The sequence below is a fragment of the Talpa occidentalis genome, unplaced genomic scaffold (assembly GCF_014898055.3).
Source record: "Talpa occidentalis isolate TD23 unplaced genomic scaffold, MPIMG_talOcc4v2.1 talOcc4.17, whole genome shotgun sequence".
Taxonomy (NCBI): Eukaryota; Metazoa; Chordata; class Mammalia; order Eulipotyphla; family Talpidae; genus Talpa; species Talpa occidentalis.
The window spans coordinates 17,596,014-17,616,238 of NW_023601754.1; the positions used below are offsets into that span (position 1 = coordinate 17,596,014).

The following is a 20,225-nucleotide window of genomic DNA, read 5'->3' on the forward strand; positions in this document are numbered from 1 at the left end:
CACGAGAAAGTCCGCGGAGCAGCCATGCGGAGGCCTGGCGCGCTTCACTTGGGGAGCCCTCCCGGCGGGCTCCCCTGCGCCCCGGCGCGCGCCTCAGTGTGAGCTCCAGGGGGCGGTGCGCCGAGGCGGCGGGAACTGGCCATTGGTGGCTTTGAAGACGCGGCGGGCGGGAACATCTGCTAAGGAGCGACCGGCTGGCGATGAGCGCCGGTAAGACACCCCTGGCGGCCGGGGATCGGGCCTAGAGGCGGGGCGGGCGCCTTAAGGAAGTCGTATCTAGGCGTCTGAGGGGACTTTGACGCGACTGCCGCGCGTCCCGAGGTGCCGGGTTAGCGCTGGGTCTGGGGCTGCAGGCGGGAGGCGGCGGTTGAAGCGGGGGTGGGGGGAGCAAGGGCAGGGAGGCTTGTTCGTGACGTCACGTCCGCCCGTAATGGGGCGGGGCCTTACGAGGGCGTGCGTCTCCCCGGGATCCGCCTCCTGTTTGTCACGTGACGTGAGACGGCCATTCCCTGCCTAGGGTCGCCGTTTTGCCTGGAGTTGGATGTTTGGATCTTTAGTTCACCTTGACTTGCGTCCTTTTTTGTCCTCGCAGCCTCTCGCTTGGCTCCTAATGCTATTTGTTGCAGCTCTCCAGGCGTGTACGTCTGCGGGAAAGTTACTTAAAAGTGACCTTTCTTGTCGTTCGTTCATTCAACAAATATATCTTGACTAGATTCTGTAAGGCGGGCGCTTGGCTGCTACACGGTTGGAAGTAAGAAGAAATTAGATAATCACAGGAAAGCAGAAAAGTTCCCTCAATGGTTTTCCAACTTTATTGGTAAAATTGAGTATACTCTCTGTCTTTCTGCCAGAATCCTTTAGAATGGCATTCTTCAAACTCCACTCGGATTTAAGACCCTTCTGAAGCATTTCAAATGCAAAATCACAAGCCATATATGGATGCCCCCAAATCCCGATTTAGATCAATGGGACCCAAGAATCTGCATTTTGACAAGTCTACCCGTATCACCAGTATTTTTGGTGGAAGTGTTAGGGGGGAAAAGGATGTCCTAAAGCTAATTCCATACGGGCTTTGTGGACTCCACCCCCACCCCAGGCCAAAGCCAAAGACACTGGGAACTCCAAATCCCATCACCACCAAAGGGAAGGTGGCTGGGACCTGAGGGTGGGGTTAAGCAGCCTGGTTGGTATAAAGCCAGACACGTGGGCTTTGGAGGGGTTCCCCCATTTTGGCTCTCCGGGAGCTCGCAGCATCCGGCCAGCTCTGAGAGTGCCTTTGGGTTTCCAGGTGGGTGGATGGAGTAGGACGCATAAAAGACTTTATTTCCCTATTTTCTCCCTGAGTTGTAAATTTTCCTTGTTTCCTTTTCCCTTGTAAATAAACCTTTTATTAACCTTTTGTGTGTGCCTGTAGTGGAGTATGAATAAGTCCCTTTTAAGCGCGTGGGTGAGGACCCACAGCCAGGCAACCTGTTCAATATCAGGGCTGCCCTATAACAGCAGCAGTTGATTTGAAAGTTGGTTCAGAGCTGAAAGGAGGGGAAAAGGTGGAAATGCGGTTCATTTCTCTGAGGGTTAACTCCTAACTCTTCCCACATTGCTTGTCTCCTCAGGCATACTGCTTGGAGGAAGTATATAATGTTAATTACACAAATACCACTAGACAGTTCTTAGGCTGACTAGACACTGACTAGACAGACACAGTCTCTAGGGATACAGGTATTGTTATAGAGCAACCCCGATATTAAACGGGTTCCTGGCTGTGGGTCCTCACCCGCGCGCTTTAAAGGGACTTATGAATACTCTACTACAGACACATGCAAAAGGGTTAATAAAAGGTTTATTTACAAGAGAAAAGGAAATAAGGAAAATGTACAACTCAGGGAGAAAATAGGGAAATAAAGTCTTTAATGCGTCCTACCCGATCCGACGACCTGGAAACCCCAAAGTCACTCTCAGAGCTGACCGGACGCTGCTGCTGGCCAAGAGCCCAAAAATGGAGAGACCCCCAAAGCCCACGTGTCTGCCTTTTGTATCCACCTGGCTGCTTAACCCCACCCTCAGGTCCCAGCCACCTTCCCTTTGGTGGTGATGGGATTTGGAGTTCCCAGTGTCTTTGGCTTTGACCTGGGGTGGGGGTGGAGTCCACAAAGCCTATATGGAATTTGCTTTGGGACATCCTTTTCCCCCTAACAGTATGAAAGACAGTTACTGTCCTAGTGGAGCTCAAAATATTATAAAGCAATAAAGTTATCAATAAGAAAGAGAATTTCAGTTAGCTTTGTAACAATAAGCAGTGGAAGGTGAAAAATAACTTTAGATAGGTGGTCATAAGTCTCTCTTAAAAAGGCCATCTAACCTGAGTCCTGACTTACAGCAAGCATCTCCCTGGTAAATATGTGCAAGAAAAACTTTCTGGGTAGTAGTAACTACAGGTACAATGACCCTTCTCTGGAAGGATCATTTTGTATTTGAGGAATTAAAAGGGCAATGTAGGCGAAGTTAAGAAAGTCAGGGAAGGAAAGGTAGATGAGGCAAGAACCAAATAGTCCAGGCCTTTTAGACCATGGTGAGGATTTTAGTCTTGGCATTAAGGCAGGTTGGTCCTGTAACTGCTCAAGAAATCGAATCAGGCTCAGTGTTCATTATCCTGATTCTATTCCCCCATTTTTAACTGACTTATTTTTCTCTTTCTAAACAACTCCTAATCATGCCTCCTTATTTTTTTTTAATTTTTTTTATTTAATTTTTTTTTTATAGAGGCATGTTTTTATTTATTTATTTATTTGTTTGTTTGTTTATACATGCACTGGGTACAGTCAGAAGCGTGGGAGGGTGAGAGAATTCACCAGAGCCAGAGGGTGAGAGAATTCACCAGAGCCAGAGCGGAGAGCAGAGCAGGCAGAAGGAAGTACACTGCTGAGGGGAGCAGTGGGCGGCAGGAGAGGTCTGCGCGCCATGTGGGACCCTCCTCCGGTGGCCGGGGAGCAGCCGGGGATCGAACTGGCACCGCAGAGGCCGCGGGCAGCTTCACAAGCCAGCGCTCAACCGCTGCGCCACCGGGGAGGCCCATGCCTCCTTATTTTTAACTGTTGCTTTTAGTACCTTTTTATTTTTTTTTTTTTTTTTTTTAATTTTATTTTATTTATTTATTTATACAAGCACTGGGTACAGTCAGAAGTGCGGGAGGGTGAGAGAATTCACCAGAGCCAGAGCGGGGAGCAGAACAGGCAGAAGGACCGAAGCACACTGCTGAGGGGAGCAGCGGGCAGCAGGAGAGGTCTGTGCGCCATGTGGGATCCTCCTCCAGTGGCTGGGGAGCAGCCGGGCATCGAACCGGCACTGCAGAGGCTGTGGGCAGCTTCGCAACCCAGCGCTCAACCGCTGCGCCAATAGTCGACCACCCAGCTGTCTTTTCAAAAGTGGGCAAAGGTAACAATTACATATAGTGTTCAACAACATTCATTTGTTATAAATGAGTCACAGCCAGGACAGGAGATACTTCTGTTTGTCCTAGGAAATCCCATAGTCTTGCAATCCAGCGCAATTGAAAGGCTAACTTCTGCCTCTTTTTGTAAATATAGATATGAAGGTCTTTTCCAGACCTGCTCTTTTCTAGAAGATGAACTGTTCAGGGAATTTAAAATCTGCAGCTATCCCATGTAATATTTGCTGTGTAATATCATGCTTGCTTTTCATGTTCTGTATTTTTAAAAAGAGAGAAAGTGGCCCATTGTTGTCCCCAAATGAGGTAGCAGAGCTGAGATCAGCTGTTACTCTTGGCCCACAGCATCTGCCCTAAGGAAATTAATAAAAGGTTTCAGAAGCCTATGCCACAGTGCAAGACAATCACTGTTTTATGTTCTGGAAAATCATTGCCCATGTATGTGGCTAAAGGAATCACACCAGATTTGGCACTCAAGACTTTCTGGACATTTGAAGACTAACTTTTTCAGACATGGCACAGAAAAAGTGAGATAATAGCTTTGTTAATTGGCAACAATGCAAGTAAGGATACTGCAACCTTCTCCACCTCAAGCTTTTATTGTGTCCTCTAGATTAATAAATCCAGCTGGTTATTTATTATCTTTACTTGGAATCTAACCATCTTAAAATTTACAGCTTCAAAACAGCAGTGTTGAGCTTCTCTCCAACCCCCAGTCATCTCCATCTCCGTTCTTTGGGTTGCCTGGTAAAAACCTTTGTATCATCTTTGATTCCTCTTTTTCTCTCACAACACACATCTTATCCATCCAATCCATCAGGAAGTCCATCAGGCTCTCTCTTAAAAGCATAGATCCATATCTTATCTCTTCCCACCTTGTTCACTGTATCTTTTACCTATATTATTGAGTAGCCTCCTCACTGCCCTCTGGACTGCATTTTCAGATATTAGCCAGATTGATCTTCGTAGACAATCCAGTGACAACATATCCTACCTCTGGCAAGATATCCCAGTGGCCTATTTCTGTCATAGTAAAATCTACAATCCTTGCAGTGGCGCTCAGAGCCCTCTATGATCTCTGACCTCACTTCCTCCTCCTACCTCACTGCAGTCCTCCTTCCTTCTGTTCCTTCAAGACCCCATGACTTTTGCACATGCTGTTCACTCTGCCTGAAAAGTTCTACCATAAGTGAGTCACATGACTCACTCTCCAAGGATCCCCTCAAGTGTCACCTTCTCTTTGAGGCATACTCTTCCCACCATGCCACCCCTACCTAACCTACTGCATTTTCACTGCTGAGAGTTGGCTAACACTACTATGTTATCTCCACAGCACTTAGCACTTTTAATATATTTTTGTGATTTTCCTTTTGCCTGTCTCACCCTGCTACAATGAACACTCAATACCTGTAGGGATTTTTGACTTTTTGGTTAAAGATTTAGCTGTGCCCAATTATAGGTGTTCAGTAATTTGTTACATGAACCAGTAAATGATTGAGTCATATACAAATCATTGCCATCAAAAGATCAAACTACTCTAGCCAAGAAAGGAGGGAGAGCACTAATTTTTAATAATTCTAAAACATACTTAAATATATAGTTTGAGAAGAAAATAATTAACTTCTGTTGAAAGACCGTTTGCTGAGTATCTGAAAAAAGGTAGACATTTGGGTGTTGGACCTGCACATCAAAATCCTGACAAAAAAAATCTGATGCTTAAAAATTCAGAGTTATGTTTAACTTTTATATTTGGTTAATACTTTGTTGTACTATTTTTATTAAAGTGCCAAAGAGATGGATGAAAATACTGCTGAGTTTCTCAAGAGGACCATCTTGAAAATCCCATTGACTGAAATGATGACCATCCTAAGTGCCTGGGATTTTTTGTCTGAGAATCAGTTGCAGTCTATAAACTTCCGGCAGAAAAAGGAATGTCTTGTCCAGGACTTGCTTCTGCTTTGTGAGGTGCCCATATTCAAAATGATTAACCTGAAACATCATGGTTTTTTCCTTCCTTCTTTCCTTTCTTCCTTCCTGCCTTCCAGCCTTCCTATTTAAGGCAGCTGCTAAGCTGTGAAATGATGAGGTCTAGAAAATGCAATAATCTGTAATGACAAAAATCAGATCCATGGTTGCCTTGAGACCAGAGGCTGGGGGGAGAGAAGTGACAAAGGAGAAGGGTGGAAGAGGGGTTGAAGAAAGGAGACAGTTTGGGGATTTGGTGGGTATATTCACTGTGGTGATGGTTTCATGGGTACATCCATATGTCAAGACTTAATCAATTTTTACACTTAAAATAAGTGTTGTTTATTATATGTCAATTATCTTGAAGTTGATTGAAAAACATCATGTTAAAAGTGATAAATGAGTAGATTGTTGGATAACAGTTTTGCCTTTGTCAGGATATGAACTGGGGGTGGATGGGCTAAGCAATACTAAAAATGTGCTGTCAATGGGGTGGAACAAAGCTGTCACTACATTTATGAAATCATTTATCTTCACTTTTAGGAAAAGCGCGCAAGTCTTAATGATGTGGCACTTTTAGACATCATCTGTAAGTTATAATAATTTATATTTACCTTTAGCCACTCCATTTTTATCAGAGAGTGAGTTTGTAAGGGCTCATCTTCTGGAATCAGAAGTCCTGCTTTCAAATCCCAGCTCTGTCACTTACCAGTCTTGTCTCCTCGGCCAAGTTATAGCACCTTCCTAAGCCCCAGAGTTCTCAGTAATATGGAAAGAATAGGAGTACTTACTTCACAGGATCCTTCTTTTTTTTTTTTTTAAACCTTTTTTTTATTTAATTTTTTTTTTTTATAGAGGCATGTTTTATTTATTTTATTTGTTTGTTTGTTTTGTTTATACATGCACTGGGTACAGTCAGAAGCGCGGGAGGGTGAGAGAATTCACCAGAGCCAGAGCGCGGCGCAGAGCAGGCAGAAGGACTGAAGTACAATGCTGAGGGGAGCAGCGGGCGGCAGGAGAGGTCTGCGCGCCATGTGGGATCCTCTTCCGGTGGCCGGGGAGCAGCCGGGGATCGAACCGGTGGTGCAGAGGCCGCGGGCAGCTTTGCAACCCAGCACTCAACCACTGCGCCACCGGGGAGGCCCTCACAGGATCCTTCTGAGGGTGAAATGAGATAATATTCGAAGAGCTCTTAGCACAGTAACTAACACCTAGGAAATATTTGTTAGTCTTTCTAAAATTATTACAAAATCTGAACATATATTTCTTACAATTTGTTCTTATTACAGTACTGCTCTCCTCCCTTTTATCCCCTTTCATTTTCTCCTTTCGTATCTTGGTTTGACTTTTTTTTTAAGATTTATTTATTTATGCATACAAGAACTGGGGTACAGGCCAGAGGTGTGGGAGGGTGGGAGGATTCACCAGAGACAGAGTGAGGAGCAGAACAGGCAGACTGCCTGAAATACACTGCTGAGGGGAGCAGCGAGCGAGTCAGGAGAGGTCTGCTGTGCCATGTGGGTAGCTCCTGGTTGGCCAGGGGGTTGAATTCATGCTGCAGTGGCTACAGATAGCTTCACTGTGCTGTCCTGGCGCCACCAGGGAGGCCCCTCTTTTTTTTTTTTTTTTTTTTTTTTTTTGCAATCTGTTTTTCTCTCCAAAAGACAACATGGCATAAAGGCTAAGAATAGATGCCTAAAGCCAGATTTCTCGGGTTCCATTCAAGGCTACTTCACAGCCTCCCTGTGAGTGTGGGGGAAGGTAGTGACCACCTCTGCACCTTGGTGTTACCATCCGACAAACTTCTATCATCATAATGTCCCATAAGGTTATGGGGAGGAGAAAATAAGAGTGCAGGTCAAGGGCTTAGAACAAAACCTGCTGTTTATAAATTATTAACTATTTTCTTTTTGATTGTTTTCTATGGAAGTGTAGCACAAATCTCTTTATACTGCATTCCAATTATGACATTGTCGAATTTATTGACACATTGGCCTCAGTTTGTCTGATTTTTAGTGATTGAATTATATCTAGGACATAAAAGGAGCATGCACATCGTTCCACTTCTCATGCACATATTCTAATATTCATTAAGTATCTATTGTGTGCCAGGCTGTGTGCTCAGCACTGGTGAGCCAAACAGAGGCGGTTTCACTTTCTTAAGAGATCACAGTCTTGTGGAAAAACAAGTTTGTTAGTCACACAAATGCATTCTGCAGATTGTAATAAGTGTTACAACAAAATAGAAGGGAGTTATGAAAGCATAGTGGGAGCTTCTGTACTCAGAAGTAGGAAAGACTTCCCGGAGATGACACTTGAGCTGCCAGTCAGAGGCTGTGTTGGCATTAATGAGGCAAAGGAGAGAAGGGTGGGTAAGAAGCAGGAGGAGTTAAGGGTATGGTGTAAAGAAGTCTCGAGCATGAGGGACAGTGCCCAGGAACTGAGAACAGATGGAGGACAGGAGCTCAATGATGAAGGAGAGGCCAGTTTACGTGAGCCTTAGAGGTGTAGAGGCCACCTGAGGGATTTGGTCTTATTCCTGAGAAGAATGCAAAACCTTTCAAGAACTATGAGTAAGAAAGAATTAGAATTTGTTTTGTCAAAGACTCTGATTACAGTGCAGAGACAGACCAGAGAGACTGAAGAGAGACCTTTAGGAGTCATTGGAGTGGACCAAGCAGTTGATGGTATAAAGGGTAAGATAGTAGAGGTGGGAGGGACAGAAGCACATGGGGCCAAGAAATGTAAAGATTAAAACGGACAGGACTTGCATGTGGCATGGTCCTGTGGGGGTAAGTGGGGGGACCAGGCACTGCTCAAGGATCTGCCTGTGCAACTAGAAGGCAGTGCAGTGCAGTCCCTCATTGAGACAGGGACCAAGTGTGTCACAGAGATCACAGACTAGTCTCAAACAGATTCTTATTTGATAAATGTCTTCATCTGTGTTTAAGTCCTGGCTACTCCTCATAAACCTTGAGAGGATGTTTAGTGGCGTGATTAACAACAAACTTTTTTACAGTTTCCACTGTTACTACAACAAGTTTAATCAGAGGTCAGATAACAGGCCAAGTTAAGGGCCTCCCCCATGGCGCAGCGGTTGAGCGCTGGGCTGCAAAGCTGCCTGCAGCCTCTGCAGCACCAGTTCGATCACCGGCCGCCAGCGAGGGTCCCACATGGTGCGTCAGACCTCTCCTGCCTCTCCCACTGCTCCCCTCAGCGGTGTATTTCGTTATTCTGCCTGTTCTGTTCCCCACTCTGGCTCTGGTGAATTCTCTCACCCTCCTGTGCTTCTGACTGTACCCCAGTGCTTGTATAAATAAATAAATAAATAAATCTTTAAAAAAAAAAAAAAAAAACAGGCCAAGTTAAGTCTGAAACCAAGTAAGAAAATAGAACCAAGTAAGAAAATACCAGGAAGAGACAAAAATCCTTTGGATGCCATCCCCTGGGCAAGCATCCCATTGTGATGGATTACATCTGTTGTAGCGAAACTAGATAATCAAGAACTGCCAGACCAGCACCCTACCTGGGGGAGGGAGATACCACATATGTATGGAGTGATTGCTTAATTCCCACCAGTGGCTCACACTGGGAATACAACAGTGAAGAAGACAAAGTCCTCTTCACCAAGGAGTTCTAGTTAGGGAAACAAGCAATATACAATGAACACCTAAGCGTGTGGTGTGAAGTCAGGAAGTGACACGTGTGCTGAAGGAAACCAAAGCAGGGTGGGTTGCGATGGATGATCAGGGTGGGCCAACCTGCATAGGTAACGTGTTAGTGGAGATGGGCAACGTGCTAGGAGAAGGGGGCTCCAGAGAAGGGGATAGTGAGGCAACCACCAGTTTGAGGGAGCAGGTCATCATGGTGTGCTGGATAAATGCGGCATTCTGTGGAAGCAGACCAGATGCTAGACGTCCATGACACAGGGTGATTCAGATTTGTCTTATTTGTCTGGAGTAAATTTAATCCATATGAAATTTATATTTTGAATGAAACACTATGTAACCTAATTTGTGAATTGCTATTATTCTCTCTGGTTTCATATTATGGAAAATATATATTTATCATCACATTTATAATCACACTACTTGAAAGTATTTTGCTTCTAGCAATAAGCTCTTCCTCCCTCTCTCAGATACTCAGTTTCATCAGCACCAGAAAGTTTGGGATGTTTTTCAGCTGAGTAAAGGACCAGGTAATCTTTTCCTTTTTAAAATTTTTTTTCTTATTTTTGTGTTTTCGATATTAAACTGAACATTAGTATATGATATTTTGGTGATTTAAAGATGTTTAGCAGCAGGTGCCTCTCAAATCTCTATTCTTCCAAAAGGAGGTGATTATTACTGTCTTATGAGAAAATGAGAACTGTATTGGGGGTGCTGGGTCAGAGCATTTGATTGATTTGATCATTCCTGCTCTGAAGCTGGACAAGGTACTTACCGGGGGACTGTTTGCAGATGTATTTATTGAAGACATTGTAGCTCCCTTGATTTTTCTTTTCACTTTGACAGGTGCAGACATTGATCTTTTTGATATGGAACAATTCAAAAGGGCATTTAAGAGAGTTCTTCAGAGAGCATTAAAAAATGTAAGAACAAAATTTATCTGAATTGTCATGAAATTCAATATCATGGCCTCTCTTGTCCTTAATATTCACTACCACTTTTTTTTTTATTTTTGGCGAGAATTTCCCTTAGTAACAGTCCATACTGTTCTATTCCATATCAAAGACAAATTCTATTTCCAAGGAAAACTTCCCTCTCACCTCTCAATTCAAAGACAGATGCCTCTAGAAGAGCAGCACTATCCAACAGAACTCTGCACAATGGACAGGTTCTATGTCGCTGCTGTATGACACCAGCCAGCGGCCACACGAGGTACTACTGAGCGCTTGCAGCATGACTGAGTGACTCAACTGTTATCCAAACATTTAGCCATAGGGAAGCTAGCCAAGAGCCAGGGGGCCAGTCGGTGCAGCACTGTCGTTAGTTGCCATTCCATTGAACAGCCTCCCTGCCTCGTTCTCCTCCTTCCTAAGTCCACCTTCACCCTCCTTGCCTATAAAGGCAGGCCAAACCTCTGTCACACTGACCATGCTCTAACCATCCTCTCTCAAGTAGCAGTGTCCCTCCCTTGTCACCCAGACCCCTGACCCTGTCTTTCCATCTCCTTGCCCTGTCTGTAACTTCTGCGTCCTCTCTGCTTGCCCACTTGTCACTGAACATAGGCTGTCACTGCCTCTCTTACAGTGACCGTTCAGTGCTTGGGATACATCCTATGTCCTTGTAGCACCCACAGTGGACATGTTTTTCTTAGCCCATTGATTTTTAACCATTTTGGAATGGCAGGATATGTGAAAATGTTAAGAACTCTGGCACTTCTCCCAAGAAAAGCTTACACGTAGACACACACACACAACTGTGCCTAGATTCAAGGAGGCCACAGACCCTCCATTAGCCCCCATTTAAAGGACCCTCATTCTGGGCTAAAGAGACTACGCAAATATGTTGAATACTACCAATTCTCTCCATCTAGTAAAGCATGCCCTTCATTTCCTGCATTCAGGCTAGATTTTGCAGGCATATTTGGTGGTGTAACATGACACGAAGAGGTTGTTCAGAATAAGAGCCTGTTCTCTTCCATTCAGGCCAATAGAGGTCTGCTGAGCACCTGTTGGACAATGCATGGTGCAGCTTATTCAGGAAGGACAGATACCACACCACATCTCTGGAAAGGGGGTCTTGTCTGATGCACCAAGGGAATTTTGGAATAAAGCCAATAAAAGTAGAGTCAAAGAAACTGCCTTCTTTGCTCCTATAACAGCCAGCGGGGAGGAAGTAGAGAGACCTGGGCAAGCCAAGAACACCTGTCTCAAGTATCTCCTCTTCAGGGTCCAAGCTCCAAGGAGAAGCTGAATCCACGGGGAAACTAATAATGTTAGAATGGCCTATTGAATTTCAAACAATTGGCAATCCTATTTAAAAGTGTAGAACATGGCCTCCCCTGGTGGCGTAGGCAGTTGAGCGCAGTGCTATGAGGCTCTCCACAGCCTCTGCAGCACCATTTCAATCCCAGCCGGCCAGTGAGAGTCCCACATGGCACAGCAGACCTATCTTGTCTCGCCCACTGCTCCCCTCAGCAGTGTATTTCAGTCTGCCTGTTTTGTTCCCTGCTCTGTCTCTGGTGAATCTTCTCAGCCTCCTGTGTATCTGGCCTATACCCCGGTTCTTGTATGCATGAATAAATAAATCTTTAAAAATAAATAAATAAATAAATAAATAAATTTTAAAGAGTGTAGAACAGTGTGTTTTATTCATTAAATGAAAACCAAAGAGAGCTTCCTGTAGTCTCACCATAGAACTTTGCTTTAGAGTAGTTTTTACCAGGGCCTTCCTGGTGGCACAAGGGTTTAAGCACCACACTATGAAGCTATCTGCAGCCTCTGCAGCATGAGTTCATTCCCCAGCCAGGGAGGTGACCCACATGGCACAGTAGACCTCTCCTGACTCCAGCTGCTCCCCTCAGCAGTGTATTTCAGTAGATCCGCCTGTTTTGCTCCCACAGTCTTTCTCTGGTGAATCCTCTCACACATACCCCCACACCTCTGGCCTGCACCCCAGTTCTTATATGCATAAATAAGTTAAAAAAAGAAAGTTTTTAACCATCTGAGCTAAATGCCTATGCACATTTAAGCCCATTACTACACAGAAATCTTACTATAAAGTTTTTTATAGTGCACACCAGGTCTGTACTCAATGCTGAAAAAGCTTCCTTATAAAGAATGCATCTCATTTGTAAGTCTGCCCTCAGAAACAGACAGATGGAGAAACAGTTTATTATGGCAAGCCCAAGAAATTATTGATGTCATACCAATTTCAGATTTCTAATTTTTTTTTTCTTCCTGAAGACAGCATGGTATAGATACATCTTTACAAAACAACAACAAAATATTTCCCAGAGACCTCACCCCCACCCCCAACACTATAATGAAAAGTAGAAAAGACTTTCAGATCTCAATGTATACAAGATTATAGTAATGTCCTTCCCCCTAAAAGGCACCTGTGGGCACTGCCACAGTGAAATTTCTCATTGGGAAACTTAAATCTTCTTTCAATAAGGTGACGGTCAGCTTCAGAGATGCTGAGGACGATGCAGTGTGGATTCGAATTGCCTGGGGAACACAGTATAAAAAGCCAAACCAGTACAAGCCTACTTACATGGTGTATTATTCCCAGACTCCTTATGCCTTCATTTCTGCCACCTCTCTGAAGAGTACTATACCCCTTTTGGGCCAGGTATGGAACCAATTACTGGTTAAAAAGACTGCCTTTAAGGGTCTTAATGCCATAAGCCACTTTTTCTGTTTGTTTGTTTGTTTTTTTTAAGCTGAGTAACAGGCCTAAGATTAAATTTTTTCTGGATTTCGTTTCAGTCTTAAGTGGAAACTTCATTACGGCTTCTACATTTTACTTGCACAAATATAAATATGGGGATGGCAATCCTAATACTCTTCTCATTTTCCTTTCAAGGCATTAACAATTGCTAGCAAACACCATCAGATTGTGAAAATGGACCTCAGAAGCCGATATCTGGACTCTCTTAAGGCTATTGTTTTTAAACAGTATAATCAGGTGAGACAATCGGTGACTCTTTAAAATGAAGTCTCCATTTTCCTTTTCACATATGATTTAGAAGTCACTGAGCAGGTTGGAAAGTTCACCTCCAGTAAAGAAGATCACTTCAGTATTACTAAGTGGAGAAAGATTTCAGTTAGTTAATATGAAAGGAAACAATATCTCTCTTTTCATCTTTGTGTTTTACAGTGCTTATTGCTCATTGAACTCCATGTTCTAGACCCATTTCTAAATCAGTGATTCCAGTAAGAATTTATTTTCTCTTAAGAGTAACTTGACACTTTCTTTCAAAGCTAATTATATATTATTCATGCAAGAGAAAAGTAGAAGTAATTTATTTGTCCCATCAGCCAAGAAGGTGATTCAAGGGTTAAGGCGGGGAAACCACAGATATTTTGTTAAAATATCTGAGTGCATTGTTACCCTCTAATGAGAATATTCAAGGCTCAACATTTTGTTTCCTCTCTATGGGCTCTATGTGTTCACATGTTTAGACGATCATTAATATTCTGTATCTATCTCTGAGCTGTCAGATATACATACTTAATGTCATCTATTCTAAGTAGATAGAAGCAATGGTGCTCTGTAGGCAACTCATTAAGGGGGAAAAAAAAAATCTACCTTCAAGAAGTTAGGTGATGATTTTCTCACATAGCAACCCCTTTAACCCCGCGCCGTCCCAGCACCCTCCCACTAAATTGATACCGACTTTTCTGACCATTCAATTCCTAGAAAAAAATTACCTTGTCAAACAATTGTATAAAGTAAAATAGCTTCAGTGGGGGATAGTGAGAGAAGAGGGTTGAGAGTCCGAAAGTTATCTTTCCAAATGGAATCTCAGTGAGTTTCTTACAGTTCTAAAGACCTAGCTGCGAAGTTGAGCCATTACAGTGTACCACTGCCATTGAGTCTCCTAGCTTTTGCACCTACCACCTATACTTCTCCCACATCCATGGTTCTGTTAAAGTGCAGAGCTCCTCAAACAAAATAGCCATGTTGCTGGCCCCCACAGTCTGCCAGCAGTCTTCTGCTCTAGGAGAAATAATCACTCATTGTGAATGTGACGCAGATTTCTTTTTGTTGGGAAAGGTAGAAATCAGATATGACATACTAAAACCGTTTAATGGTTATACTTCAAGGTATTAAAATTAGCAAGACATTCACTTTCTTATTTTTTTTCCTAGACGTTTGAAACTCACAGCTCTACTACATCTCAACAAGAAAGAAGCCTCGGGCTAGATATGAATAGTATGTGTTTGAATATAAAAGTGAAATTTGGAAGTCCTGTCCTTTTCAGATTTCTGTCATTCAGTAAAATATTTTTGTGCTAGGTTTATTTACTGCTTTCAGGAAAACTGAAATTTTAAGTTTCCACTGAAGGAAGAAAGCTAAGCTACCGGTGGTCTCTTTTAGAACTTACTAGAATGGCATCTAATAATAACAACAAAAACAAAATTCTCCAAGAGTTGCTGAGCATCTCTTTTGCGCCAAGAACCCCACTAAGATATCTGTGTGTATTGGCTTCACAGTAGCCCTATTCATCAGGAAACTGGGTGTGAAAGAGGGTTAATAACTTGCTAGGCAAATTCATACTGCTAGGAACTGGCAAAACCAAGCATGAAATCTGAATCTGTCTGCTTCCACAGCCAGCACTTAATATACTGCGTTAACCACTTGAATAACAGAATTGTGACTGGTCATTACTCACTAATACCATGTATCTCCCTAGAAAACCCAGGAGAATGGAGTGAGAAAGTATTAGAGTGGATCCAAAAGTTGAGAGAAATAGTGGGGTACGATACAGATTCATAAAACTGAAAATTTTCCTATCAGCAGTACTTGGCAATGGAATGAAGGAAAGAAATGTTTTTATGACTCCAGTAATATAAAAACTGCTAGTGAATTCATGTTAAGTAAAGAAAGCAGGGTACAAAATTATGTGTGTTTTATAAAACCAGTTTAAAAAATAGATATCTTTTTATTCATTGAAGTAAAGGGCTAGACAGAAACATTAAAACAGTTAACGGTTATATTTTTGTGGTAGAATTATGTGTGATTTTTCTTTTCTTTTTTTCAATCAGCCTGTGTTTTCCATAATAAGAAATGATTACAATCAAGAGAAGAAACTGCAATTATTTTTAAATTATACAAACAAGTTGAAAGGTTAGGAATAAAAGTAAATTACTTTAAGGATGAAATATATCCCTAACAGCTGTTTCTTTTGGAATCTTCCATCTGTAGTGGATTCGAGGATCATTCATGAAAACAGAATAGAAAAAGAGAGAGTCCAAAGAGTGACCCAAGAAACCTTTGGAGACTATCCTCAACCAAGACTGGAATTTGCACAATATAAGGTAGGGCATAACTATCAACATTAACTATAAATTATCAATATTTTTTACCAAAAAAAAAAACAAAACTTTTAGAGGAGAACAGTTCTAAGAAAAAATGTTTCATTTTTTTCATTCATCACTTTAATATTATAGAAATTTATGAGATAAAATAGACTTCTTTATCATATTTTCAAGTTCTCATTAGCAAAGGAGACCTTTGGAAATTTTGAATTTGCCTTTTTGTTCACTTTACATATTAATTCAGTTATGTATAACTGACTGGTCTGTATGTTTAAGGGAAAAAATTGTAGGTATTCCTTTCTAGTCCAGAAAATCCACATCTAGACCAATACTTGCACATAGTCAGGGCTCATAATGCTTGCTGAATGAAAAAGTTAATAAATAAATCATTCCATAGCCCAGCTGGCATCACAGGGAGAAAAACCAGTAGCCTAGTCAGTACTGCAAACATGCTACTGTTACAGAAGTGTGATGCTGCCCACCAGGAAGGCCAGGTAAAGGCTATCCCCTAGCAAAACTCAAGGTTTATATCATCACCCTAAGTCCATGCTCACACACCCGCCCCCAAAAGCCCTCCAATAAAACTCCTTCTGCTTCACCTTTCTGTAGCTGCTGGCCACACTTTAATGCTGCCTTCCATGCACTCACTCAGGCTTAATATCCACTGGATTCGTTTTTAGTGGGAAAAGCTAGCTGACACCTTTCAAATTGGGTTTCCTGGATGGCAGGTTTTCACCCAGTTCCTTTAAAGAGCTTATATTCTGGGATAGCGGTTCCTCAAGTGTGGTTCCTGGATCAGCAGTATCTGTATCACCTGGAAATGGTTCAGAAATGCAGATTCTTGGTCACACACCACTCCTAGTGGGTCAGGAGCTCTGGAGATGGGACCCAGCCATCTGTTTTCACAAACCCTCTAGCTGATTGCGCACACTGAAATGAGAGAACTGCTGATCTAGAATATGTAAAATTCAATCAGCAAAACTTCCCCTCATACACATCTCAGAATCGCTGTAGCTTGCAAGTCAGGGTGCACATTTGCTCATCCCTGATACTACTTTTTCCCTACCTTTTCTATTATGAAAAGTAGGATTGCCATAGAAGTGCATTTCCGTTTCAATTCACCAACTGTTAACATTTTGCCACATTTGTTTTCTTTCCTAATCACTCATTATTCTAAGCCATCTGAGTGAGCTGCCAAGATAACACACTCTTCTGCTTACCACTCTTAAACTTTAAGGATCACTTTAAGTAAAAAATCTGAAATTAGAAGCTAAGAGCCAAGTACCTACTGAAGCAACAGAACTTGGATATTTGATGATAGTAAGGACTTGTTACTAATATTGTTAACTGTGGTAATGGTTATGGAGGTTAAGTTTTTAAAAGAGCTCTTTTTTAGGTTCTCTTATATACTAAAATATTTATAGCTGAAATACTATAATGTCTTGGATTTTCTTCAAAATACTCCACTCGGGTTGAGCAGTAGGAGTGGGAAGTGGGATAAGAGATGAAACAAACATGATTATTTCAGCTGAGTGATGTGCACATGGGACTCATTATACTGTGCTCCTGACTTTTGCATATTTTTGAAATCCTCTGTAATAAAAAATTAAAAAGAAATCACGGCTCAAAAGACATGACATTTCTATTTTGAAATGACAGATTCCCTTTCCATTAAGAATGCAAACTTAATGCTCAGGTAAAGGGTATCTGAGGGCAGAATTGACATCCAGGGTCTCCTGTGTGTCAGGGCCCATGCACGCTTGACATTTTGTGTGTTATTAACGTACGATTGTCTTCCATGTTTGCTATTAGCAAAATCTGATTGCATCACATTTTTGCCATTCCAAATGATATATGTAATAGTCGTTTATAAATATATTTGTTGACAGCTTGAAACGAAATTCAAAAGTGACTTAAATGGAGGCATCTTGGCTGAGAGAGAGGAGCCCATCCGGTGCCTAATAAAGTTCTCTAGCCCACATCTTCTGGAAGCATTGAAAACCTTAGCACCAGCTGGTAAATAAAAGAAGTAACAATATACTGTAGCTGATCCTTCCTTTGCTGACTAATGATCTCTGAGCTTTCTCATGGGTTCCAGGCAGCTATCCCACCATGCCTTATTTTGCATATCCTGCTTCTTGGCTTAATAGGCATCCATGACCCTCCCTAATCATGGCCATTTTTAAACTAACCCAAATCTTTCCCATTATAATTATTTATTTTATTCTTTTCTCTGTTTTTAATTTCAGGTATTGCAGATGCACCACTTTCTCCACTGCTCACTTGCATACCCAACAAGGGCATGAATTATTTTAAAATTAGAGATAAATAAGGTGTGTGTGGTATTGTAAGCACAACAGCTCCTTTATTGTGCACACATTTCAGTTAAGGACTAACTGGATAACTGCTGTCTATAAACTTGTATTATAAAATTAATCCTTAATATTGACAATTAAATGTTCACATAGCTGTTGGAACTGGTTCTTTCCTACTCCTTGGTATGTCCCCTTCTCCACTGTATCCTGCAAAGCATAACAGTGTGGGCCTTTAAGATGTACGAGGATATATAGACAGATGGCTCCAGACTTGACCTTGAATCTGAATGCTCTGGAGTAAAGCATGTCACACACTGGTTTATATATCCAGTGTCCTATCCATGCCTGTCTCTCCTCAATCCTGGGAAGACCTGATTCCAATTGTTGGTTTCTAAGAATTTACTCTTAAGCCTTGGATCACAAAAAGAACCACAAAACTGTACCCAACTTAAAATTTTCTAGGAGAATCCTTTAATTGGTCCAATTCAGAGGGTAAACTTGGGCCAACTAAATTTTGATTGCCAGAGTAATATATCAGATGATTCAGTTCTATGAAATACTTGTTTTGTTGTAAAAACTTTTCCTGTTCTGTTTTATCATATATGTGGCATTCAGACTGACCAATTTTATATATGGACTTTTGAATAAAGATATTTAAAAACTGGTACTTCAGTCACTTTTGATGAAAGTTCTTCAGTGATCATAACTAAATAGAATGTCCTTTTGTAATGACATTAAATATAGTCCCTCTCCTCTTCTGCAAAGGGTTAGGGCTATAAACTCCTTTGCAGAACAAGATAGATATACCAAGATAGTTATAAACATGTTACAATTATCAAAAGGTGAAGAAGAAACTCCCTGGTGGCGTAAGGGATTAAGACACAACCTATTCGCAGCACAACAGCACAAGTTCGATCCCCGGCCAGGGATCTGACCCACATGGCAGAGCAGACCTCTCCTGTCTCTCCCGCTGCTCCCCTCAGCAGTGTATGTCAATAGAGCTGCCTGTTCTGCTCCCCACACTTTCTCTGGTTAATCCTCACACACACACACACACCTCTGGCCTGTACCCCAGTTCTTGTATTCATAAATAAATAAATATTTTATTTTATTTAAGATTTATTTATTTATACGAGAGCTGGGGTACAGGCCAGAAGTGCAGGAGGGTGACAGAATTCACCAGAGACAGAGCAGGGAGCAGAACAGGCAGACAGACCAAAGACACTGCTGAGGGGAGCAGAGGGCGCCACAGGAGAGGTTTGCCACGCCATATGGGAATCTCCCTGACTGGCCGGGAATCGAACCAGCTCTGCAGAGGCTGTGGACAGCTTTCCAGCATGGCACTCAACCTGCTATGCCACCGGGGAGGCCCAATAAATAAATATTTTCTAAAAAAAAAAAGTGAATGAATCTGGGCAAATGGGATGACAAAATAAAGCTAGGGGTAAAATTAGTATTGAAGGATGTAGAGGTACTCATCCAGCTGCTAGAAGAAGACTGAAAATTGGGAGTGGAGTTATTAGCCAGTGACCAAACAGAAGAAAACACCAATTTGTGAATTAAGATACTTCAAAGTTGCCACATCTGTTACTTTTGATGACAATCACAGGCTCAAAACACAGATGTACAAGTATATCATAAGGGGGCTAAACAATTAGGTGTGATAGTATTGTCTACAGGTTGTAGAGATGTAAAATAATATGTTTTAGATTTAATTAGCTCATGACATAGATACTTCAGTTATTACAGAGTGAGGCACTGAGTCTGTAGGACTTAGTAATGTTAATTTCCTTGCCAACTATCATAATCGTTCAGAGTACCTGCCCCTGTTTGCACACATTCAGTAGGCTCTTGGTGCCTCAGTGCCTCTGTTAGGTCTGCACAGAGTCCTTGCAAGTCCCCAGGCTGTCAGACCCTCCCTATTAGTGCTTAGCAAGGATGAGCAACTGGAGCCAAAATAAGAAAGACACAAATTGTATTATCTAGCCTATGGTAGCGTCACTGAGGCTGCATCCTTAAGGAGATAAGAAGTCTGTGTGCTTGATGCTCCGGAGACACTGCATTCAAATGCAGTCTTGGGAACAGAGTAGTAAATGCACATGCAGGACCTCTGCAGCCAAAGAAGTTTACTGTGCATTAGGTAGGATCTCTAAAAATGAGCACTTAGTATGTGGCCGGTACTGTGCTAAGTGTTTTTATTTTATATGCATATCCAGTTTCAGCTGCTGAAACATAAGCAAGTAAATCTAGCCTTCCTAAATGAATACAGCAATCATTTCATTTGTGTAATATGACCCAGGGTAAGTTACTTCTCTGCAAAATGGGACAAACTTATAGTATGTACCGGCTAAGGTTGTTTTGAGGACAAAAATGAGGTGCAAAATGAAAAGTGTATCCCCCCAGTAATAAACGGTAATGTAATAAATGTACAATTATCGCCTCTCCTGCTCTTGAACACTTCGGTTGTTTCCAAAAATTGGGAAGTACCTGAGCACTATACTTTTTTTTT

General features: G+C 42.1%; 1 protein-coding gene across 2 annotated transcripts; it reads left to right on the forward strand.

The window, feature by feature from the left end:
* Positions 1-91: 91 nt before the first annotated feature.
* CENPN (centromere protein N) lies at positions 92-18,377 on the forward strand. Of its 2 annotated transcripts, XM_037516208.2 has the most exons (11): positions 93-210; positions 5,230-5,410; positions 5,954-5,999; positions 9,549-9,608; positions 9,925-10,001; positions 12,532-12,708; positions 12,943-13,044; positions 14,232-14,295; positions 15,289-15,401; positions 17,291-17,417; positions 17,651-18,377. In XM_037516208.2, exons 2-11 carry the CDS (start codon positions 5,240-5,242, stop codon positions 17,731-17,733), a joined length of 1,020 nt encoding a protein of 339 aa, XP_037372105.1. In that variant the 5' UTR covers positions 93-210; positions 5,230-5,239; the 3' UTR covers positions 17,734-18,377. The 2 variants fall into 2 exon arrangements, with proteins under 2 accessions (XP_054552992.1, XP_037372105.1); XM_054697017.1 differs by lacking the exon at positions 12,532-12,708 and having other exon boundaries at positions 92-210.
* The last annotated feature ends 1,848 nt before the right edge of the window (positions 18,378-20,225 follow it).